General features: G+C 40.5%; 1 protein-coding gene across 3 annotated transcripts in view; it reads left to right on the top strand.

Annotated features, from left to right (window-relative positions):
* The window catches only part of bcas3 (BCAS3 microtubule associated cell migration factor), a 184850-nt gene that overhangs the window by 92756 nt on the left and 65827 nt on the right, over positions 1 to 26267 (top strand). Inside the window, exon 24 of one of the 3 annotated variants that reach the window (XM_060887633.1) lies at positions 20245 to 20270. The exons of the other annotated variants lie outside the window; for them this stretch is intronic. Within the exon in view, the coding sequence (XP_060743616.1) occupies positions 20245 to 20255 (11 nt within the window). The 3' untranslated portion in view covers positions 20256 to 20270. Of the gene's footprint in view, positions 1 to 20244; positions 20271 to 26267 lie in introns of those variants that run through there. 3 annotated transcript variants of the gene reach the window in all.

Here is a 26267-nt window from a genome sequence, read left to right as displayed (position 1 = left end):
ACCCTGAACGGGCATTTTCTAGGCCCAACACTACGGGTGTCTCCACTGGCCACTGGAGCCTTATGAAAGTACGTGGTTCACAGTTTAATCTCTGTATCTACAGCAGCTCCAGGTCTAATGCATACAGCGCCGTGATGTGCATGTGAAAAAGCTTATGTTTAAGCATAATCCGCATAAAGGACACAGGACACACTCCTTGGGGTCAACACATACACAAATACTATCAAGCTAAAAAAATAAATTTGATCATATACAGTGAAAACAATGTTTACTGTAGTCTGAGGATTCACTGATGATTAACACAATATGTTTACTAACTCAAAGTGGAAATAATACAGGAATCCTCCACACTCCAATGAATGAATGGCAGTTGTGAAACATGGGTAGTGTGATTTAAGATTACACCTAGTGTTGGAGGCATTCTTGGGGTTCCCTGTCTAATAGTGAAAGTATTGTATTTTCAGTTTGTCCATACGTCCATCTGGCCATCCTTCACCAATCTGTCATAAGACTCATCACCAGTACATATAGACATCTCAGTCTGTGACTCAAGTAAAATCTGCAACTTCTTTATAAATCAAAACTGAATTCATCAAAATAAGTCATAATGCAGTTGGGATTTGTTACAAGTTTCATTACATTAGCTGGAGTTACTGATTAAGTAGTCTTCTACAAGTAGTTAGGCTTTAAGGGTCATGGTTTGCTGAGTTTCTCATCAGTGTTTGTTTTTGTCCTTTGACATTGCTTGTTCTTTTTTGGTAATTAATTCAATCACAAAAAATTACTGTATGTGGGAAATTAGAGCTCCTACAACTACTTAATAGGCATTTAAAGAAATTGTGATTGACTGTGCTCACACCACAAGCATTAGACAGCTTGCATGCCTAACTCTCTGTACCTAAAAGATAAGTGGTGGTGGATGGGTGCCACTTTTGTGTTGTTTCCTCTAGGTCCATAATAATTATTCCCGTTCGTGGGTGTAGACTGGCCTTTCTGATTATGTAAAAGTCACTTTACGGTCACTATGGGTGGAAGCCGCTTCTGCTTCTTTGGAATGCCTCGCTGACAGGCTAGCACAGGGTCATGACTCAGAGCCAATCAGGAGGAACATTGCAGGCTATGGTCACTCCTGCCACATTCTAGTCATATAGAAATTAATTAATAACTATAGCACAGTCATTTGCTGTGTATGTTGGTTGGGGATGTTACCATTTGACTTACTAAAATGGGAAACTTCTGGCCTGCTCTGATCTCCCAGGACTGCCTGCAGGTGTAAGGTGCCAAAGTGTTTTGATTGAACTATCTTTCAACCAGGAAGCTCTGGTAAGATAAACACTAGGTGTAGTAAGTTAAAGTCATATAAATACCTGTCATTAAAATATTGCTTTAGCTGGATTATATAATAAAATAATTAACGCAAAACAATTTAATTAATCAAAGCCCCATAAGCAATATAAACAGAGTAACTTGATTTGATTTGGTTTTTAATTCATAAAGCAGCCGTTTTATTTAAATTAAAACTTCTGGTTGCAGATATGGCCAGGTTGAGTTTTGCCCCTGTTTCTCTTTGAAGTCAGGACCTTTGCTTGGGGTAGTAAATTAGCAAGAGCATGATATTGCTGTTTTCTTTCAATATAAAAAAAACGCCACACTCACATACTTCTTGATTATTTTTGCTTTGAAGCTATGCAGAAGGCTGCCAACGGTCTGGGAAATTAGAGCAGGCCAAATCTGGCGCATTAGTGACTGGACTTGAGAGCAGAGGCTCAAAGCCAGAGGAAGAGCTCCCCAAAAGCCACTGTGATGCACGACAGACTCATGGCCTAATGAAATATCTCAGTTCCCAACACTCATATGCTGTAGAACCTGCACTTGACATCACTCCTGAATTCTCAGCTTTGCTCGCGTTGTTCTTGTTACTGAGAATCTCTGGTAGGATGTAGTTTGTAATTGGATACAGATGTTTCTGAAGCAGATCAGCCAGACTGTTATTCTAGTCTATGCTGAGTACTTTTTTTCCTCTCTTCATTCCAAGCTCACTTTTAAAGTTTCCCAAAATTCCAAGACCTAATACAGTTTTATGTGGTCTTTAGTCGAGCAGTAACCATGATGGAAAGGTGAAGTTTTTAAGATCTTAACTTTTTTTTTTTTTTTTTTTTTTTTGTGAGTGGGTGTGATGGGATATTTTTGTTGTGCCAAGTAAGCTTTGTCCTAGTTTTACTAACCACTAGAAATGATCCTTCTGTACATTGTAACCTTTTCTCTTCTGACTGCTTTTAATTATTTTTGCTCATCACATGAGTGTTTACTAGATCAGTGGAAAATCTAGGTCTGTTACTCATGAATACACATCCGTTGAAAACACGAATAACGCTAGCATCTGATTGGCCAAACTGCGAAATATTACTGTTACGTGCGAATCAGATAGCACCAGTACAGCACCAGCGATGAAGTGATGATACAGCATTCCATTTAAACATCGTCTTAAATCATATTGATTATCCAGAAGTGGTATTATGTAGATGAAGGGCAGGAAAGCTGGCATTTAAAGTCACAGTGACCCATCACACACCATCACACACACTCACTCACACACACCCATCCTTTCTCTCTCTTTGAGGGGAATTCCCCACACAGATGTAACCAAACTTACTGCTTTGATCTCTTATGAGCACTTCAATTATTGCGAGCCTAGAACTGGGCTCCGTTCAACTGTGGTGTGCGGTGGAGCAAGAAAAATTTCCTCCTTTTCCATCCTCAAATGATTAATTTAGCAGTTCACGCCGGGAAGACTCCACCAATAATATAAAGTGAGTATCGCCTTGGCACTTCAAGCATCACTCGAAGAAAAAAAAAAGCCTGTGGCAGATACTGCCGAGGTTTCAAACACACTATTGTGGTTAGCAGAGTGCAGGGGTGTGTGGAAGTGCCGAACTCAAAGACATATTGTGCAAGTCAGTCCCGTTTTCATCAAAGTTAAATTGGGCTGTCTTTAAAGTGGAGTAAAGGCTTAAATTAGTGGCAGGATTTTTAACCCAATATGTGGGACACCCTTAAATCCATGTGTTTGTGGGCCAGGACGTGCCTTTCAAAAAGGTCAAATGTTGCACATCACACATGACTAACAGAGGAAAAAACACATTTCAAAATAATTAGGAAAGCCCATGTAAATGAGCTGCGTGAGACTCTCAAACTAAACTAGATTGCATTCGGTCTGTACATCTGTCAAAACGAATAAGGAAATCATCATATGTGAAAGTTCTTTTGTCTGAAAACAGGCTTAAACAAATAGGCTGTCTTGTGATTAGGTATAATAACACTAGTGTTTTTAACACTGCAACAACATTAACTTTTACTTCTGGGTTAGACTGGGAACTTCGACAAGACAAACATCACACCAAACTGAGCTTTCGGCTGATCCTAGTTGCCGAGCTCATTAATGAAACCTCAACAAACCTCTGGTACAAACCATCAGTCGAAATCCTGGACAGAATGCATTCCCTGACCTTCTGAAGCTGGTGTGTCTTGGTATTTAAATTAAGAGGAAATCAAACTGTTGATAAACTGCAGATACTCATGATTGACTAGTGACACACTGATTGACCGGGAAGAGAGTAATGCTATGCTTCCCACCCATAGAGCACAGCTTAGACTCCTATCTTTTAGATTCCTTGCCATGTATTGTGTGGCATCATGGGAAATCAGACAATTGTCATTAGGTATAATTAATTAGTAGCGATATACTGTAAAGAAGAGCCTTGGAAAAATAATACTCTTTGTTCACATCACTGTCATCTTTTATAATACAGAGATGTTGCATTAAAGTTTCTTGCAAGACCTAAACTAACACCATTTTGGCTTTGGCTTTCAACAGAAGGAAACGCTAATGATGTCTCTTTCTATTCTCAGTTACTTCAATTTCCACCTTTAATTTAGAAGTTGTTTGTGGTCTCTGGAGCTGAAAGTTATAACTTCACATTTCCACCAAGTAACATTAAACTAATTTTTAAATATAAGGTTTTAACATCTGGAACACTCGACCCCATAAGTAAATTAGCACATATAGTGTGTTAGTTGGACTTTATGTCTTCACGTTTTTCCTGCAAGACTGGTTTCTTTCACTCGCACTCTCGACGAGCACGGCTTTGCCACTCAGGATGCCTCTGTGACAGTGGCGTTTTCTTCACTCTTCATTACTCCAGTGGAAAAGCTCTCTGTCAACACTTAATGCATTCCCCCTGCTTACTGAACAGTTTTCCTTGTGAAATCCTCTTCCCCAGTCAGTACGTCTCTCTTTCTTTCTCTCGCTCCCTCTCTCTTGTTGTGGGTTGTCTTCATCTGTCCTGACAGCTCTGTGCCTCATCACCAGCTATATGAAATGACAGCTCACATCTTGGGGCTATAGCAAGGGCTGTTTACTGAGAAAGAGCAACACACACTTTCTCTCTAACAAATCCTCCCTGCCCTGCCCCCTGTGTGTGTCACAGTATCACACACCCCCCCTCCATCCTGGACATAATTCAGTTTGCTCTAGTTCTTCACTGGCTCTACGGGGGCATGTGAGTGGCCGGGGCAAAGCCTCATACTCGGCACATCGCAGGAGTTTGACCCAGAAGTTTCACGTGTTGTTGAAATACATGCAGGTTTTATATTACATATAAAATTAAAATTTGCTAAGATTGACAATACTTTATTATATCAGTTACTGCTATCCATTTCACCCCGGAAATTACCTTTTTTTTCCCAGTTCAGGTGTCTGGTAGAATCCTCATAGTAGCAAACAGATTTTATGTTTTATTTTTTTCAAATCTGCTTTTGTACGAAAAAATTCATCTTGATTTTTATTTAAGAAAAGTTGCAATAAAATCCCAAATAATTTCAGACACTTTGTTTGACACATTTTTCACATTTCTTCTTTAAGTATCCCATTCAGTGAGAGGTGCAGGATTAACGTACTTATGTGGCAACAATACACAAGGCACGCTAAATGTGGCGCCGTTCTGGAAGCAGGCCTGCGACATGTTGACGCCACGGCCCTAAGGAGACGTCAAAGTAACTGAAAAACTCTTCACAATCGATCTACAAAATCATCTACAAATGTTGTGAACATTTGCTAACGTTTACACCAACATGGGGAAGCAAAGTAAATAGAGATATACCAGTTATTCACTCTCCTGCTGTTTCGTTTAACATTTGTAGGTGAATTGTTTTGTAATTACAGCTTTGCAGAGTGCTATAAACACCTATTTAAATGAGTTACAAATTGAGGGGGATGTATACCTGAAAATAGTGAAGGAAAGAGAACAGTTGTAGGTAGGGGATTCTGGTAGCTCCTGATTTATCCATTATTAAACATTAATCACGTACTATCTCTCTAAAACTCACTGGAAATGTAAACTACAGATTTGCTTGCCTGGGGTCATGGCCAATGAGAATTCGGTGCAGCACCATTGACTGGATTGTTTCTGTTTGTTTACTGTATGTAAATAAATGTAAAAAAATTGTTTTCCATTTATAATGATCAGGGTGGATAGGAGCAGTTTCCACCCTGCCATGGCTTTTGGCACATTATCAGGCCTTAGGGGTTAAATAGAAATCAGTAGCTAAAACAGAGCTGCATTTGTTCAGGACAGTATAACAAACATAGAAAAATATAGCACCATAAATCATAATGATGTCATAAAGTCATAAATCAAAAAAGAAAAGTCACTTTTTTGCCACCCCATGTGTCCATTTCACAGATCTTAACAATTACAGTTACATAGGGGGTTAAAACTGATCATATACTGTAACTAGAATGAAAATACATAAGAAAATTCCATACTGTGCATAAATCACAGGCCATTTAGTAGTGAACAGTCATTTTGTGTCTGGTGCTTTTCTGTTGTTCGTTGACATTTATCACGTGAAATCTTGCTGCTTATGTCTTTTCTATGTTTATTATAGTGCCCCCCAAGCTACCATTGGTATTTAAGCAATCTTGATAGCCCATCTAACCGGAGCCTCTGAGGAGAGAGAGCATCTGTGAGAACTTTGAAAGTGTCTTGGGACCTCGTGAAAATCAAAAACAAATCTGCAGGAGCAGTGCGGTTTAACCTACAGGCACAGCGGCCTTTGAAGTGTAGGGCATCGTTGTTAATTGTCAGCGCCGGCTTAGTGAAAGGTGGTAACAATTTAACAGGACTGCGTGGCAGCAGGGCGCTGGATGCGTATCAGGTGTTTGCAGGGATCGTGTGCTAAGAGGAAGCTGCTACAGAGATGAGAAAGAGGCCGACTTAACAACCAGTAATTCTTTGTTTGCGCTGCCAATCGTGCCGTAATTGGCTAGGAGGTGAACAGGAGCTTTGTGATTGGACAGCTGGACCCGTTACTGCTGCTATTTTTACTGAACGCTACCAGACCCAGACGCAGCCTGCATGTCCGTGCCCTACCTTAAGTGTACATGGTATTAGCAGAAATTTCTTTCTGCTGAACCACCAGGGTTCAAATGGGGGAAAGCGGTGAGCTTTCGTGGCTCAGAGGCATCTCCGAGTAAACAAGCGAGAGTTCAGAGCAGCCTTCTGTCAGAGATGTTCCCAATACTTTTCCCTGAACCATGGCACTTGAAAGACATTATGAATGTTTGGAACATTCTCCACCCTTTCAAGTGTCTGTGTGCTAGTTTGTGTGTGTGTGTGTGGTTGCATGTTTCTGGTTTGCCTGTGGTATTTCTACAGGTTCAGCACTGACATGTTAAGCCAACTGTGTCCATGTTGATTGGGAAGGCTCCGAATGAGGTTAGACCTCTTCTTTTGTAGTACTCTCACCAACCTGAAGGGTCCTCTGTAACCAACACACACACACACACATACACACACACCAGCTGTCTCTTTAGCAGGGGCCGATAAGAGACAACTATATGCATATAGTTATCTATTTATTTTTATGCAAATGCATTTGAATGACTGAATGTGAATGACTGCTTTCAGATTTTGCATAACACAAATTGTGTGACAAAAAGTTTTACAAAAGTTTGAGATATTACCCCTGATGATTTTTATTTATTTATTTATTTGAACAATTACAAATACAGCCCCGTAGTAACCAGGAAACATTGTGCAAAGCAGTTTGGAAGATAACACAGTCATTCATGTCATCCTCAAAGCGTAAGTTTAAACACACTGTCTTGTCCAAACGCAAACTTCTCAAACCTCTCGAAGGTTTAATTATTAAATAAACTTCACAAACAGTCTCACTTCATATTTAGTTCAGGAACATTCTTTAAACATGTACAATAACAAGTTTACTCTTTAGTATTGGCCTAGAGTTTCTATTCCTAAACTTTCCATCGACCAAACACACATCCAGACTGGCTATGAGCCTCATTTTTCGAGCTGAACACAAACAAAATTTCTCATTAAATCGTTTGCAGGAGCATTGAAACTCGAAATGTAGGTCCTGGGTTTTTGTAAACGTACTGTATGAATAAGAAGACGAATTTTAAGTGATGCGATTCACAACATATTAGGATGATTTACTACAGTTCAGTTTTATGTACAGATAAATCTGTTTATAGTTATTTATTCCACTTCCCGCAGTTACTAGATCGGTAATGTCACTATATAACAGGACAGGAGGAAATGTTCTAGGTGAAATACACCATGAAACCAAAGGTTAATTCCTACATCAAAGCCAGATAAAAAGGAGCCCAAAGAGGAACTTAGCCCAAGGAGGCTTCCATGCCTGTGCCTCAGTGTCCAGAAAAGCCACGTAGTGTGAAATAGAGGCAATTACTCTGTGGATCAGGGTCAGGTTTTAGGTGTGAGAGAGTGTGTGTGAGGGGGTGTGTGTGAGAGAGAGAGAGAGAAAGTGTGTGTGCGTGTGAGAGAGAGTGTGTGTGCGTGTGTGTGTGAGAGAGTGTGTGTGCGCCTGTGTGTGCGTGTGTATGTGTGTGTGTGTGTGAGAGAGAGTGTGTGAGAGAGAGAGTGTGCGAGAGAGAGTGTGTGTGTGTGAGAGCGTGCGTGTGCGCCTGTGTGTGTGAGAGTGGGTGTATGTGTGTGTGAGAGAGTGTGTGAGAGAGAGAGTGTGTGTGTGTGAGAGCGTGCGTGTGCGCCTGTGTGTGCATGAGAGTGTGTGTGTGTGTTGTTAGCTTACACTGCAGTGGTTGAGCTGCATTACAGGAAGATTTATCACAGGTTTTGGCTCCGTAAGCTTTGCCTTCTGTGGAATGTCATTTTCATGTGATTGGCATTTCTCACTATGAAGAAAATCAGCATATGTAAGATGTTTGTAAATGCGATAGGACTGTACTCAAGATGAATAAATCAGACCCGTTGTTTAAAGGCATCTCTGTTTTATATTATTGAGGATTTAGGATTTAAGACGTTTCATTTAAGTGATCAGTCAAACTAACAGATAACTAGAACAACTCTTTAGTGACTATTTTTAAAACAATATGGTTATAATATAATAACCAGTTCCGCTTGCTGTAACAAAAATGTAGGACTAAGTTTGCTTTTCACACGTTTCAGGGTCGTTTTTGTGCTGTTGCATGGCATCATGTTAAATTAGTGCTTACAGCCGTTAAACAGTTTCTCAGCAACTGATATTTTAAGTGAACGCATTAACATTTGCCGTTTTGCTGAACCACAGTGTAAACTTTATCTGTACAATTCTACTGGTTGACAAATTTCTGCAGCTCTCTCATTTATATTATTATACCACCCACTGTATGTTGTGTCTTAGTAATATTCTGTTCCTTCAAGATCATTTGTCTAAGTGTAACTGGAAGCTCTGCACCACAGCCAGCTACGGCCCATAGCCAGTCATGTCTGGTCAGAAACGACAGAATCTTGTATAAACAGTTAAATGTTAAAGTTATGTTACACTGGTACACTCCTACGTGTGCCGGAGTGTGTGAGGGCAGTAATTAGAGGTCAGCGAAGTTAACATTGTAATTATAATCTACTCCTTCCAATCTGTGTCAGTCGTCACAACCTACTGAAATGTCACAACACTTGACAACGTCCTGATTTTGCCAAATCTGAAAAAGACACAGCTGGACATAACCGTTATGCTTGGCTGGAACTTTGTTCTTTCCTTCCATTCTGTGTGTGTGTGTGTGTTTGTGTGTGTTTCACAGTGACCTGTAGTTCACTGCTCGGGTGCTGAGGGTTCCAGACATTGGACTGGAGACAAAGGTGGCGGCAGAGTGGCGCAGAGCCACTCTGATGCTCAAACAGAGCTGCCAATGAAACAATCTCTCTCTCTCTCTCACACACACACACATTCACACATACTCTGTAGCGCTTACTGTTCCTCTTGCTCTCTCTGCTCTTTCTCCCTCATGGTGAGATCTGTGATATCAGAAGGACTAACCTCACTTGACCCTGTTTTGTTCATTTCATGCTTATTTATTTTTGTTCTTTTTTTCAATTAATTTCTGATGCATTTTATTCAAATGGATTCGGGTCGATTAGAGGTTTTGATTTATTAGTAATAACTGTCAGGTTGAATATCAGTGAAACCATTGAATCCGTTAAACTAAAGTATTGTATAATACGCATCATATTCATTCATATTAAAACCAGTAAAAGTCAGCGATTCTGCTGTGCTTGCAGCTCTTCTTGTTTTTCCTTTCTTGCTTTCATCATTCAGAATACTGACACTTCCTATCCTAATGCCTTTCCTTTTTATCTACTGCCTCTTCTTCCCCTTCTCTTCTATCTATCTATATCTCTCTCTGTCTTTCTCTCACTCTCTGCCCCCTCCCCTCTTTTTCCCAGTGGGGGTGTTGTTTATAGAGCATTATAATTTATAACTGAATAGAGTGGATTTAATTTCAGCGCTGAGGCTCGCCAGCAGGGCGCCAGGCTGCAATCAGAGGAATCAGTGCGCTGCGAGCCCTGTTGAATGGAAAGTATTATCAGCGGCCACAAACGGACACTGTTTCTCCTTAAACAACTCCCTCGATGCTCCCCGAGCCCGGCTTCTCTTTCGCTCCTCTGTTCCTGTTAGCCGCCCTCCCTCCCATTGTCCTTCATTGCCACTTCCCCTGCTCTCTTTTCTCCTCCTCCTCCTCCTCCTCTTCTCTCACTTCCTTGTTTCCTCTGCATCTCTCCTTTCTTTTTCTCTCTGTATTTGATTTTCTGGGGCTGTTCTGATGATGCTGGCCAAGCTGGAGTAGGAGCAGTTGATATAGTAAACAAGACTGTGTCACGATACATGACATAGGAAGTATTGTGATCAATTTGCTTCCACGTTTTAATAATCCTCTGACTCACTGTGCTTTTAATTAGATTCCTACAGAAATATATACACATGTTAAAGGAGAAAAACTAAAGTCAAACAAATCTATTTTAATAGCGAATCAACTCTTTGAGGCTTTGTGTTATAAATGATTTGACAACTCCCAGTGTCTGTAAAAAAAACTTAACTGTAAATTTATTTCTCACCATATCAACCATATTATGTTGTTGAATCTTATATCAGACTGCTGTTCACATTTTTGGATTTAAACCAGCTCCAGTTTGTTGTTGTTGTTTTTTTTTTTATTTGTCCGGTACACAGTGTTGCTCTCCAGCAGAACATGTGATTGCTGCATGAATTGCGTCTGTTCTGAAATGGAATGCAGCACTGCTATTTACTGCTCAGGCTCTAGGTTTACTGCAGTGTTCGACAGTAAAAGCTCGGCCCATGAGCCAGCGTTCCCTCCGTCTGCCTTCCTCTCACGCCTCTCTCATCTTTATCTTGGCCTCTGTCTCCTCTTTTCACCATCCCCATTCAAGTGTTGCAATTTTCCGCCCGTAAATCCTGCCGTGCGTGACTGGAGGCTGACTCGAGGCTGTCCTGCATTCTGACAAACAGAGAGTGTGAGTGAGTTAGTGAGTGCGTCACGCATCCCGCTGGGCGGCCGAGTCGGTTTCTACATGTGACCCCAAAACAGGAGTAATGATATTTAAATACCTCCGGATTAGTGGAGAGTGTGTGAGAAATGGTACGGAAGGACAGTGAGAGTACAAGAGGCTTTAGATGTACATGCCAGCTTCAGCAGTGTAGAAATGATTACTGTTACTTTACTATGATACAAAATGAGCCTAATATTGATTTGATGGATCCCATGATTGGGCTGTTATTTATCATCATTTCCATAGGTAACGTGTCAGCACATTTAACACAGTCAATTCACTATGTGCATTTATCAGATTTTTTTGTAAATAAATGCAGTCTATTTTCAGCATTTTATTTACACCTTAAAAAAAACAGCATTTCCTCCATAACTAATCCATTACCGATTTTTTTTTTTTTTCTTTGTCATTTTTTTAGTAAAATTTGTTTTATTTATTTCTTTTTATTTTATTATTGTCCACAGCATTCAACATTGTCTATTTATTATTTGGAATATTCTTAAAGTTACATTTTCACCAGGAAGTTACATCACCTGTATTTTGTTAAGATCATGAAAAGCAAAAGCACAACCTTATCCAAAATAATCCTGAACGTAAAATATGAATTATATTTTTTTAAGTACCAAAAAACAATACTTTAAAAATGTAAATGTCGTTAATGTCATGCCGTTTGCGCGGGTTCAATTATTGTATTTTTGTTTGTATCTGCAACTCTGTTACCACTTAAAAATAAGAAGTTAACACATTTCTAAGGTTAAATGCATCTTTTCTCATTTTTTAATGTTCATTTATCTAACGTTATGAAAAGGACTACATGGCAGAATCATCTGTATATTTTTATTACTATGTGAGGTTCCACTTGCAGTGTCACAGTTTTACTGCTCATTTTAATTATTATTAGTACTACTTCTCCAGACTCACTCTTCACTTCCTCATTTCTGCTTCATCCCTCCTTTCTCTCTCTTTTCCCCTTCCTATCATCTGCACCCATTTTTCCTCCCTCGGTCTCTTCTCAGCACTCAGCAGGACATGATTAAATTGACCATATTTTAATTGGAGAGGAGCAGCCAACTCTGTCTCTTCATTCAGCATAATTAATACCTTGCAGTTACACTGACTTAGATGAACTCGGTTAAAAACATTTTTCCCCCCACATGAGTTCGAAAAGCTTTATGGACTTCGAAGAATAACACACATGTTTTAAGTGGGGAAAAAGTTGCAAGTCGTCGTCAAAAGCCACAATTAGCTCATTACGACTGCTCGAAGCTGACAGACCACATGAAGAAGGGAAAAGTCATCTCTTTCCCTGCGCTCTCTAATTTCTCAGAGGAAGCTAGCAGGACAGGTTCATAGGAAGGGCTCGTCTCATAAAGAAATACCCTATTTACACTGGAATATTGCACAGTAATTGTAATGGCATGGCCGGATTTTGTAATTCACCAGGCTGCTGTAAGTCAGATCAACAATGATGAGCTTTATATGAGTTTTTTTTACTTTTTAAATAAAAAACAAAAACAAAACCAGAACTCTTGTAGCATTGCCTCAGTCATATAGTGGCGATGTAGGACATGGGGCGCACTCAGGTAGCTTTGTTTTCTGTCAGTTAAAAAAAAAAATACAAATCCAGCATTTTTGTGCATCTGGTTTCAGTAAGCGGTAAAATTATAAAGTGATGATTTCACTAGGAAAAGGCCGGGAAGGGCATTTGTGTGTTTTTTTTTCTTTGGCGATGATTGAGCCAGGGTCTGTTCAGGCTGCTGGTGTTTTATTCAAGTGTATTAAAACGGCTTGTTCTTCGCCCGCATGACCGTGGCTAGTAACTGTTACCAGGGAAGAGGAGTAATGACTCTGTGTGAGTATTAAAGCAGCTGCCTGACCCCTGTTTATTAGTTGTGCGGAGCAGCCAGGCTTAATCAAAAGTTAACGATCCAGTGTAGGATGTGCCCAGGGCGGCGCGAGGGCACTGCATTATTGTTGGTGTATGTGTGGGGGGGATTGGTGAGTGAGCCAAGCCAATAGGAGTGTAGTGTGGCTGGCGCTGGTTGGGGGGAACACATGTGATGTGCCTGAGAGATCAAACCACACACTTGATGAATGTGAGGGCAGAGGGTGGGAGTGGGGGAGTGGCCCGTGCTCCCAGCTTTGAATCGCCGATCAAGGTCGTTCTCAGTTCATTAAATTATGCTGAGAGCCTTGGCCTGGTAAGCAACACACACGCACACGCACACAGAGGTATTGCTTTATGCAGTTATTGAAGTTCTTCTTTTGACCACGGCTCCTTCTGTATCCACACACTCCATTTATAATTTGTGTGTGTGCACGAACTTTTGTGCGTGTGTGTGCATGTATTTTGGTCAGTGGGGTCTGAGCAGGAAAGTGTTACAGATGAAGCCAGCAGTTATACAGTGCCTTGTGTAATGTTCTGCATGTCGTGTGTGTTTTGGCTGCTTGTCACACACATTTACTGGTGGTCAGCTGTAACTCACGACACACACCTCTCGCTTTCAAGTCATCAATATTCCCATGTAATAACACTGCATTAGACATTCCCTTACTCAAGGAGTGGCTTTGTTAGCCATTTTAATTACATTATATTATATTATATTATATTATATTATATTATATTAACTGTAGCCCAAATAACTTAATGTATGTATGTATGTAACAAATAGCTGTAATAGTAACAAGCCCTGAGTCCATTGTGTTTTTTTGGGGTTTTTTTTAAATTAAATTCCAATTAAAGTGTGAAATAAAAGCAGTGAGGCAGAATGTCAAATGTTTTAGTATCATATTTGTTTTATTTTTAATGAAATGAACCATTTTTCTCTTTGTTCAGGATTTTCTTTTCTTGTCTCCTGACACCACAAGCAAAACAACCTTTGCTCTCGATTATAAATTAACCAGGCAAAACCTCTTAGCAACTCAGGATTAAATCTGACATCAACCTTAACTCTAGTACTATTTTTTAATCTGATTTATTAGATCAAGAATAATTTTTTTAAGCTATGACCATATGTTTATATTTATATCTATATAATTAAAATGTATACATAAATGTATTTTATGACCTGCATATACATGAAGAACATAATGGCATTTTACACAATGTTATAATTACTTATTAATATATTATACACTTGTAAGGAAGTGTAATTCATGGTAGTACTGAATTTTTTACAGACTGCATGAGTAGCAGTGTTCATGATAAATTATATCACCACTACATTAACACACTACACTACATTACAAGGCAAGGTGCTTTGTTACAAGGCTGCAAAAACCTGCCCTGATTATTTCAGCTACTGAAATAATCTACATTTTTAGATAGATAGATAGATAGATAGACGGACAGACAGACAGATAGACAGACAGACAGACAGACAGACAGATAGATATTTGAGGTTAAATCATGGCCTTTCTAGAAACCAGTTTATTTTCTGATGATTTGCTGATAATAAGTCGTTTTAGTGTCATATGTGGAAAACATCAAGGAACATCAACATGTCTGATTAAACAACATACATGGGAGGAAAGATTGGTATTGGTGAAAAGTTGTGTTACAAACAAAAGCATTACGTTGGGATTCATCAAATTATGAACAGTATAAAGTGTCTGAATTGTTCATAAGCAACTTAAGTGCTCTTCATTTTATTACAATGATGTTAGTCTTCTTATTGAAGTAATGATATGACATTCATTGAAAAAATGAATGTTAATAACGACTACGAGGAGGAAGGTGTTGCTCTGCATTACACGGGGTTGTAAGAATAGTGTAAGAAAAGTTGCATAACTGATTTCAGCTCTCTCCAGGATCACCACGAGGCCTTAGACCATGAAAGCATGTTCGTTTGATGTGTATGTGACATACATACATACACACACACACATGCATGTGCTTGCTTTACACATGACATGCTTCCCTTTTCCTCCCATCTGTCTCAGGCCTGACTGACACACACACACACACACACACATACACACACACACACACACACACACACACACACACACAGAGACTGTCATGCAAGGTTAGAGCTGTACGGAGCAGTTGGGTACAGGGCATCTGGTCATCGCCTGAGGAGCCGGGCGGGCTCAAGTGTAAAGATCTTGTCATGCTCCACATGGCCAGACTGAGCTGTGTGTGTGTGTTAGTGTGCGTGTTAGTGGTGTGCCCTGTTTGTGTTGCGCATAATGTGCTCTGCTTGTGCAAATGTGTTTAGTGTGGGAAGTTAATGTAATATTCACGCCAATCCATTTACACATGGTCCATGCAGCACTCCTGTTATGTGTCCATCCACTGGAGCAGAGAGGATACGAAACAAAAGATCGTACATATTTATCATCCATATCTTTACATCATTAAGTTGTTTGTCAGCTTGAAAGAATTTTTTCCACCACAAGGAGGCACGGTTTCTTATATACGTTTTTATACCAAACCAAAAAGGTGCATAGGCTTCTAAACCTGATGGATAAAACCATTTTAAAAAAACTCAAGAGATAAGTATATTTCTATTCTCGGCATAAACTGAACTCTGCTTGGGGCGGAGCCACGGCTTTAAACCAGATTTGGTGCAAATATGAGCGTACATCAAATTTTTAACCTTCCTGCAGGCGCATGGTGATTGGGAAGTGGCTTTAAAGCACGGAAATGGCTTAACTTGATTTAACTAACAGCTTCCACACTGAAGACACCAGTCTCTGTTAATGCCCAGGACTCGGATCAGACCCAGGAAAGCACACATTACAGCAGAAATGCTGCAGTTAAGGGTTAATACCTGTGGGTTTTTTGTCTACTCTTAGTTTGAAATGTACTGGCAGATGTGTCATATGTTGAGCCACTGGCTTTGGACTTTTTATTATTTCTGCATAAAGCCGCATCAGCACACCTCTGTGTTCTCTCTCTCTCTCCGGAGATTACAGCATTGACATGGTCAGAGCAAGTCATTACATAGAACACACACACAAACACACACACACACACTGGAACATCTCTGTTAAAGAAGAAGAAACACTGGATTAGGTGCTGTTCTGAGAACAGAATCTGATGTTAAAATAATTTTACATAAATACACTTGGACTTTTCCCCCCATACTCAGCAGGGTAGTTGTGCTCTTGTGCTCAACTTTGCTTGCTCCTGCAGTGTTGTACACATTAACACAGCAGCTAAAGAGTAACATTACAAGCCTGTGAAGCAGAAAAGCCACTTTTCTTTCTAATCACCAGCCTTCTACGTCACAACGCTGTTTCTGACAGTAAAGGATTGCCAATATTATGCAAATTTGTAGCTGTGCTCAACTGCAGTGAAAAAGTGCACAAGTGTTCTGCTCAGCAAGGGGTCAAGGTCTGAGTTTCCCACAGCGCGATTGGCTCTGAGATTCAGCGCGAAGCCAGGCGAATTCTAGGTGCCCTCTAAACAAGGTGGAGAGGAGAGCGAGGATGTTACTGGCCTCTCGTCTAGTTTTACATTCTGGCAGAGTGCACCATGACTCATGGGCTTGCAGCTCATTAAAGCAGGAGTCTGGGGCTTGTCTCTGTAATCAGCAAGCTCACCCGCGCCTTTGCTGCTGGATCTGCGGAGAGCAGAGCAGCGCCAGTCCTTCCAAAGCAACCGGCCATGTTTTCAATAAAGTCTCTCCGCCTGGATTTCTGCCGCTGCTGTATCAAAGGCTTGGGAGCCACAGGCCATGAACCAGAGCTTAAGTAGGCGGACTGTGGGGAAAGAGGGATAAAGACAGGAGAGCATCAGCATCGAATCACCAAAAGTCATCTTTTTTCTTCTTCTTCTTCTTCTTCTTCTTCTTCTTCTTCTTCTTCTTCTTCTTCTTCTTCTTCTTCTTCTTCTTCTTCTTCTTCTTTTAATCCATGCCTTGAGTGCAGCAACAAACCCTATTTTATTTTCTGTCAAACATGAAAGTAGGACTGGTTCTGACGCTCGTGCTTGACTGCTCGCGTTACCCTTTCCAGGCATGAAATTGAACACAGCGGGTACGACTCCGTGGCAGTTATGAATATGTGATTGCGTGTGCTCGGAATCTTTTTAAAGGGAGTAATGCTATCTGAGCAGAGCGAACATTGCGCGCCAACACGTAGCAGAATGAATTAGTCGCTGAGCCAAAACACCGGATACAGGGGGGGTATGTCTGTTCGTTGCATTTAACACATCACCCACGCAATTTGCAACCCCCCTCCCCCTCCCCTTTCTCTTTCCCTCTTCAACAGGATTAGCTCACACCCACAGACACCGTTCACGGCGCCACTGACCTCTTTAACTATGACAGTTATGATGCTTTGTCTGTCTGCCAGCTCATCGGAAATGCAGGGCTGCTTAATCATTCATTTGCTCGGTTCTTGACCCTTGTGTAAAATTTAGCTTCATTCTTGATGAATGCCAGTAAAAAAAAAACCCAAGGTGGTTTGTATGGTTTCCAATTTTTCCCTTGTCTTATTTCCACAGTTGTAGAAGCATGATGATATTCATGTATGTATGAGATCACCAGTCGTTGGCATTAACAGGCGTATACAAGCTTTTTTTTTGTTTAACTTCTATAATGTATTCACTCGTTTCTCAACTGTGATGTTACTCTGCTTTGGGTTTTGATTATGTTAAGACATGAAAATTAGATTTTAATCTGAAGAAAATGGAAAAAGCTTCATTTAGCTGATAAGTGGGCATAGGTTTTGGACAATGTGGTGTGTGTGCATGCGTGTGTGTGTGTGTGAAAGAGACCCATGTGTCTGAGAGTGCTCCCTCGTTATGTAAATTAGGGTTCCGCCTCTTAAATCTCCTTTAGCAAATGAGCGGAAAACAGAGACCTAAACAGCTGTTGCTGTTGCAATCAGACATCTGCGAGACTGTCTCTCATTCTGGCAAGCTTATGGCTCACTGTGTTGAACTGACCCTGTTTTGTACCCCAGGATTTACCCTGATTTACATTTTTTTTTTGCTGTGTGCGCTTTGTTTGGGGATTTAACCCGTCTGACACCTCCTTAAACTTGGAGCAGGGATAGTCGGATAATGTTAGACTTGTCTTTCTGTTGACAAGTAATGTGGGAGGTCTGTGAGCTGAACGCACTGACCAGGCGACCTCAGAAATCCGTCTCCCTGTTTTGTCTTCTGACATTCACTAAAAAGTCTTAAAAGGTTCGTCTTGACCTGCTGCACTATAAAAAAAATTTAACTATTATTAGTAGAGTTGTATTAACATAAACAGAAATAATAATAATTGCAGAAGTAGTAGCATTTAATTCATTTAAGTACTTTGTCTACAACACTTTGGGATTTGCTGTAAGGCAATCTCAAAATTAAAAGCACGAAGCAAGCAATCAAATAGTACAATGGCGTTCAAAGAAAATACATTTATCATTAATGTTAGTAATTAGAAGTATCAAAAAGTAGTATAAGTATCGTTATGCTTTCATACTTCAGTTCAATGTGGAGCCTAGATTCTGCATACATTGTTGGGTTAGATACAGAACTAATATATTACTATCATTTAATCCATGCCAAGCTGTCAGTGTACACACACACACACACACACACACACACACAGCTGTGTGTACTTCCACTGACTAGTGCATTAACACTGAAAAAAATAATGTACACACTTTAACCTCAGCATCTAAAAGGGAACGGTTTAATCGTTTTGTGTTTTTTTTTGTAATGGGTGTGGAATGCGGGTTTGTATCAGTCTCAGACTTTGTATATATCTTAGACACTCACAGTTACCACACACCACACATCTTCACATCAGTGGCTAACTGAACATTGTTAAAAAGCGAAACATCACCACAAGGTCAGCGTTCTTGTTTTCCTATCATTTGTTTCCTCACATGAAACTAAAAACCTCCACACACTATAAGGAGTTGGCTGCACCATAGATTTTACCGATTTAGTGACCGATAAACAGTTGTGATCTCTGCAGTGTGGATTATATGCACACGTCATGTGCATATTATTGACTAACCCCAGTTTTAGCACGTTAAACGTTTTCTGTCACTGCTGTCTGCACCAGATGATAAACTTTAATCCTGCACGTGTTTACTTGCTTCTCGCACTAGCACTACAGAAGCCGACGGCGGTATTGATCAGTGTTCAGTTTTAGCCGGACACTTCACACATTCTGGATGTAAGCAGTACTCAGAGTTTCCTGGCTTCGGCTCAGCTCGTCTCCTTCTTTTCCTGCCCTGTGCCACTGCAGCTGAACCCTGCGCTTGGGATATTTTTAGCCCTGGGCTAAAGCTCTTCTCTCTTCTCATTAGCTCCCAGAGCTTAGTGGTCAGTCCACCATAGCTGCTTCTCCATAACTGTCACTCTCCTTTTCTCCTCCTCTTCACGTCTGCTCTGTCAGTGCTGTGGTAATGGCTCCCACCTCAGGCGCCACAGCGAGACCCACACAATGCCAGTCTATGTGTGGAGAAGAAGAAAAGAAGAGTGATGTGGTAATAGTAAAGCCTCTGGTGTCCAACAGTTTTTGTGTTACACCACACATGCACACACACTATATTTATGTCTCTGTGTCTGTATATATATAAACACACACACACACACTCTTTGTTGTTTTTTCTAGTCGTAGGTTTGTGCATCTTGCTTGTGCTTATTAATCACCATGACAGTTAGTTAGACTGAATAGTCTTGGTCTACAATGTCCATGAGACTTATAAATTCCTAACACTTGTAAGAGCTATAAACAGTCGCTCACTCAGCAGCCAACTTCTTATTTTAAGTTAATAACACACACAAAATAAGACACATGTTGTCATGTTGTAAAGTGAGGACTGTCGTGGAAAAGTTACAGAGCAATACAGGGCACTGACATTGAAGACTCGTTTATAGAGTTGTATTTATTCAGTAACATGTTTATTATGTAATCTAATAATAACCATTCCGTCTGTTTATTAGTATATTATATAGTACTGTAATACAAGACCCTGAATGAGCTGAGCTGTTACTATAGAAACGATAATGTATTCAAGTGAGCAGATTAATATAAATGTGATTATTGCTGTTACTTATAATATAATATATAGATTTTTATTACTTATATCATAATACAATGTAATATGTCATGTTATGATTTTAAATTGATGAGCAGATTCTCAAAGAGAGTGTAGACGTATTGATCAAGGCAGAATCTTTGAGCAAACGTTTCTCAGCATTAGCAGTGTGATCACCACTGCATCCTGTCCCTGGTCCTGCAGTGTCTGATGCTGTCTAATTGCACCTGCGTCCCCAACACTGTCCCTGACTGAATGATGTAGTACATGTGCATGCTTGAAAAAGGGTGGCCACCTCACCATTAAACACACACTTGTTTTTTTTTCTTGTTTTCTTTTCTATTTTCGTTATTGTTCTCTACAGGTAGATCCTAAAGAAGGCCCGTCCTGCTGTTTTTCTCTTTTTTTTTTCTTCTTTTCTTTTCCAAGCATGCATATGTCCCACATCACTGTCTCCTCCATCCTCTTTGTTTCCCCATATTTATTTGTCATTCATTGTGTGTGAGAAAGCAAGGGAGAGGAGAGGAGATGTGAGGAGAGGAGTGACACAGCCAGCTCAGGGTCATGCTAGAGCGCAATGGAAGACGTCTTCACTCCTGATTCACAAGGTTAGAAACGCTAGAGACAGATGGAGCAAAATATGGACTCATCACTGATATATTGTTCATTAATGATCAGAAATCCTCAAGCTCTTTTCTCAGAAATGCTCCGTGAATGCCGAGTGCTCACGTAGATTCAGGCTGGGATTATTTCCTCTGAGTCAGAGTATTTACTGGGCTTTTAAAGTCTTCAGCACAAACCACTTTTGTTTACCTCTAAGTATGTGATGTACACTGTAAATATTTCTATGTAATTTAGCTCTACCAAATAGACCCGATGTTGTCGGCTGTAACGTGTTTATTGCTTGTGGATGTTGTCTGTAATGTTAATCTTAAAATAGTGCAATAAAGAATCTGAAAAAGAAAAGTCCAGTTTTTTCACATGCATTGTACAGTCTCTCGTAGCTGTATATGTTCATTCATGTATAAAATTAGCAGAAAAACAGAATCACTGCACTGAGGCTTGCTACATTCAAACTTTATAATCATCAGTAGGATTTGGCTCAGGTTGAGATAGAGACAGCCATTTTAATACATAAATAACCTAATACATCTGGCCTTGTCTGTCAATGCGCTTACTGACACTGCAGAGGTGTAAAACATACTAACATCATGTTAACTATACACTTTAAGCTATTTCTGTAACTAATATCTGTATTTAGTGGGTCACTGGGTTTTTTTTTTTGCACTTTCACTGGCTCAGGGTCTGGCAATGACTAGCTGGGTAAATAACACCAGAGTGTGAACTTTGTTCTTTGACTAAGACATGAGCCGTTAAAAACAGAAGCGAGCAGCATGTGATTGAGGAGTGCTGACAGCACCGAGCTTGTGAGGACCCCTGTTACACATCAGCTCTGTCCAACATGTCCTTCTCTGTAAAACATCCTGGAAGTAACCTGTGACCAGAAGCTGCCATTTGTTTAGATAAACTTTATGATGTAGAATTTTATTCTTCTTGGCTTCACATGATGGCACACGCCAATTATCAGCCCGCTCATGCTCACGACCGCACTTTGTAATCAGCTCCAACAATTATACCATTGAAAATATGCACTGATTGCTCTCCGTGTGTATTTTGGACTAAGCAGCTGAGCCAAAAACAATACCGGTCAAAACAAAGCAAGGGTTACATGGACTCACAATAATTTGCACCGCCTTTGAAGTGTCCAGTCCTGAAATTACAGTGCTGCCATAATGAAGTATTGCCATGCAATTACCCAGCAGTTTAGTGCACAGAGCCACAGAGCAGTGAAAGTGCAATGGGGTGTTGGGAGCAGAGGCCAGGCACTGAAACACGAGAGATAGCATGCTGTTTTTCTGAGTGTTTGGTGCAGTGTGTGTGTGTGGTTGCGCTACACAGTGTGAGGCATGTTTGGCTCCATGCTGGTTGGCCCTCACCTGTAGTGGACAGGCCTGATGAATTATGAAGTGGCTGCAATCTTGTTAATATTGCAGCAGCAAACATACAGCACACTGGCTCCAGCCTGCATGTTAACAGACTGTGCATTTTTAATTAATGCTTAGCTTTGATTCTTTATTCGACAACACTATGGACCATGGCACAGTGTGGCAGAAAAGTGGGTGGTGAGTTATTTCTGGTGCACAGGTACCATCAAGAGTTCACTTCTACATTGTGCCTTGTGATTCTTGGCTCTGCCCCATGGAGTAAATCATGAAGGGGCGATGTGAAGTGCTACAGATGGACCACAGGTTTGGAAATGGTTTGCGTCTTTGTTTGTTAAACTGAAATGCTGTGAGATTAAGTTAGGATTAAAACACTTTGGGGTGTGCCGTAATCGGAAAAATATCCATTCCTGAGTGATGCTGTTACTACCCTGAGGAGTTTTGTTCCTCGTATGCCACATCAATTTGCAGTAGACACGGCATGCTTTGTAAACGTTTGCAGTTTAACATTTAATATTGCCTTTATATCACAATATTGTTGCTCCTTTCCGGATTTTCTATTTTCTTTACTGCTCCTCTGTCTGGAAGGCTCTCCGATGACTGGAAACATGACTAGATGACTTAAATGGTAGATGATTTATTAGTCAAGTCCATCTAAATGAGTTGTTTCTATTTAAACGATACCGTATTAGAAGGAGTGTATTATTATAATCCTGCCAATTGAATTGCAGTTAAAGCTACTGTCAAAATCATGCTGCTGCTGAAAACATGAGAATCCAGCAGTACTGAGTACACAGTACTGATCTGAGAATCCAGCAGTACTGTGGTGTATTAGTGTTATTCAAGAAGCCATGGAAACACGAGTTGCTCATCATGGGCAGTTGACTCTGTGCTGGCAGGTTTCCACCCCTCCACTTGCACTGGGTTTGATTAAAAGCATGCAGAGAGATGTGATGAGTCTCATAGTGACCTGTAGTAGATACACTGGTTGTTCTTCAGGTTATGCTTCCTTGTTTTAATTCCAGCTTCTCATTCCAGTGTTAGGACTTCTTTCATACAATTTGATGTCATGTTTCACCGTCGTAGTGACTAAACACTGTTATGTGACATTATGCTTGGCCTGTCATTAGATGATAGTTAACCAGAATAATCTCTGACTGCAGAATTAAGAACGATTTCACTCCCACTTCTCAGGAGTCGGCTCTCATTTTTCCACTTCAGTGCTAGTGTATCAGACCATGCACAACCACAGAGGCTTGCATTTACACCCACCAGCATTTCATTTGCTTGGTGCTCCTGCACTAGCCTGCTCACAGCGCGAGGGTCAGTCTCTAAGCGCGGCCGGCTGAAATGAGATATATGCCCTGCTCAGGGACGGGAGCAGGGTCAGCAGCTGGTGGAGGATATGGCAATCATTTATAAAAATATGCTTTCTCAAGCCCACAAAAACAAAACCCCCAAACCCAACAGCTGGGAAGGGTTGGGAGTAGCCCCAAGGCTGGCAAGTTCCCTTCCAGATGGAGAGGTTAGTCCGGGGCTAGCCAGGCCGCTCCACTTAAACTTCCGATTCCCATTAGGTGCAGAGAAGATTGCAGGGGAAGGCAAGAGGAAGAAAAGCAATGAGCATGACTGCTCTGTTTTTTCACCCTGCTTAATCAAATAAAGCAGGAAGCTTCCGAGACGGAAGAATTGTGTTTATTGATATTTGTGCACACTCTGTGCTGTTTGTTTTAAAAGTCCTCTCCGTCATTGTGAAATATTGCAATTTTTTTTTTGTTGTTGATTTGCCTGTTTTTGAACCTTTTTGCTGGGGTTGCATCAGGGCTCTTATTTTTTTATTAATGTTCCAATTTATTTAAACAGAGCCACTGGGAAATTTCCACCGACTGCTTCTACTTCAAGTAAATTGCCAAACAAATGTCAGTTTCTAGTAATAGTAGGCATCGGATTAAATAGCTGTACAGAGCAGGTCTTAAATAAAAATTGATGAGCCTCTCCACTCTTGTGTTGATGTGACACTCAGCTCAGTGTAGAAGTATTAGGGTCCTGCTGTGGGTATTGTGTTACCCCAGGCTCAATTTGGCTCTGTTAATATGTGCAGTTGCATTTTTTGGGGTGCGGCAGAACCTGACAGACGGTCCCTGGATTTGCCCTTAATAAGAGAAACGTACACATGGAAGCCCTGGGAACAGATTCACAGTGCACTATATAATGAAGGTGAATGAACCCGTGCCAAAAGCTAGTAACCTGGTATACAGTGAGGTTGACACGGGGTTCCCACAACCTGACAACTGTTTTTTTTGAGACGACATGTGATATTCATTGAAAAGCACTGCTAAGGTTTACTGTGAGCGGACAGAGCGCTGATGTATTAAGCTCCATGTAGCCGGTGAGTATGTGATCACCATTAGGCACCGTTATATAGCATTACTTATAACCGTATATGGCAGAGGAAGGCCACGGCCAAAAACATTAGTCTCATACACCCAGCAGCTGCCCTGGTCACTTCATTATTTGAGAAAATATGAAGCAGTCCATAAAAATAACTTCCTGTATCACACTCATTCTCAAACAGTATGCACATATATGTGTGGCAGCCTGAGGAAAAACTTCACATGCTGGAATTTAGACATTTTCTACTATAGTTTTGAAATCTGCAGGTTTTATAGAGTTTAAAGAGTTTTTTTTTTTTTGTTTCCTTGTTTGTATCTTCTCATGGCATCTCATTCTCGTCTCTTTACGTGAGTGAGCACCTTCATGCTGGAGAAGGAATAACACCCTGTAGTCTCTTGGCTAAATCCCTTATTATTAATGCTTTTTTTTATTAGGTTGTTTATAAATTTACAGACTTTGCACTCTGTCGTGTGTTGTGTGTCTTATGTTCTTGTATAAAGATTTCTGAGCCGCATGCATCTAAACTCACAACAGACATATAAGGCAGTAAGGCATCTATCCGTTCATATACAGTACAGTGCATATACACATCACACTTGGGTGTAGTGTCTAGTTCAAGCTCGGGCGGTTTCGACTTCACTGGGAGCATGTTTTGAGTCAGACAAACCAAATACAGAAAGTGAACTAAATAAGTTGTATATTGTTTTTTTTTTTATTTTTTTTTTTTTTATAAAGATGTAAGCTGGTCAACTTGCATACAAAGTCCATACTTTGCCAGACCTCAGAGCTGAAGTGCTCTGTAAATATTGTGTGTTCATGATATCTGGACCAAGGAGCATAATAAAGAAAATAGCAAATTACTGATGATTTAAACTACATATCTATATTATTTAATCATTTAGTTAGCACCGCTTCCATGTTCCATTTCATGCTGCCAAAGATTTGTTAATGTTTTCTTGTCATAATATTTCTGTCCAATAAATAAAAGTATTATGATTATGCTTTCCGTCCTTCTGCTTCCAACACTTTATTCAGTGCAACTTTTTTTTTACATAGCGCTAAATCAAAACAAATAGCAAGCAAACCATAAATATCGTAAAGACTTTCACTCTGATTCTAATTAAAACCAAATTGAAAAGATGGGTACGAGACTTTCCAAAGATACATAACACTCTGTTATTGTTATGTAGCAGTGTAGCTGTGTATTGTGGTCAGCAAAGGTTCTACTTGTGCTGCCGAGAACAGTCACTTTGCCTCCTTGTGGATTTCAAATTAAATTAATGAAGCTCTGTTTGATTTCAGCTGCATGATCTTTAATCTCCAATCTTATTATTCTAGTCATGTCCGGCTCAGAGACGCACAAAAAGCCAGGATGAACTAAGCAAAAAAAAAAAAAAAAAAAAAAAGAAAGTTAACATATATTCATACAAGTGTTAACTGACATGACATAATAAGCTCTTTTGTGAGACAGTGTGATGTTTAAGACACTCAGCTCTAGTACAATGAGACACTTTGTCAGAGCACTGGTACTTCTGGTGCAGTGTGACCTGCTTGTCTGTATGCTTTTTTTGTCAGGGAGTCGTGAGAAAGACAAATCACTCTCTAACTCTTTCTCTGTTTGCCAGTCTCTATCTTCACCCCCCTCCAAAACACACACACACACACACACACTCCATGCGTGTGACTGCGTGTGTCTGTGTGAGTGTGTGCCGTGGTGTGTTTGTCTTGTGATGAACGCCGCTCTCCGTATGGTTGACTACCTGATCCTTCAGCTCCTCTGGGCCATCAGTACACCAGCACAGCTCGGGGTTGTGACCTGAGGGCCTGTTGGGGTCGCAGTGGCGGTCAGCGGGGGCAGGCATTACAAGCCCATTACTGCAGGAAATTGAAAACACAGAGCCCGGCTCAGACACAAGTCGCCTGCGCACTGACGCCATTTGTAGGACCTAATTGTGCTATAATTAAGACAAACCTGGAGGAAGATGGAGCA

The sequence above is a fragment of the Tachysurus vachellii genome, chromosome 15 (assembly GCF_030014155.1).
Source record: "Tachysurus vachellii isolate PV-2020 chromosome 15, HZAU_Pvac_v1, whole genome shotgun sequence".
Lineage (NCBI taxonomy): Eukaryota > Metazoa > Chordata > Actinopteri > Siluriformes > Bagridae > Tachysurus > Tachysurus vachellii.
The sequence above is the reverse complement of the archived record's forward strand: the minus strand, read 5'-3'. Positions and strand labels throughout refer to the sequence as shown.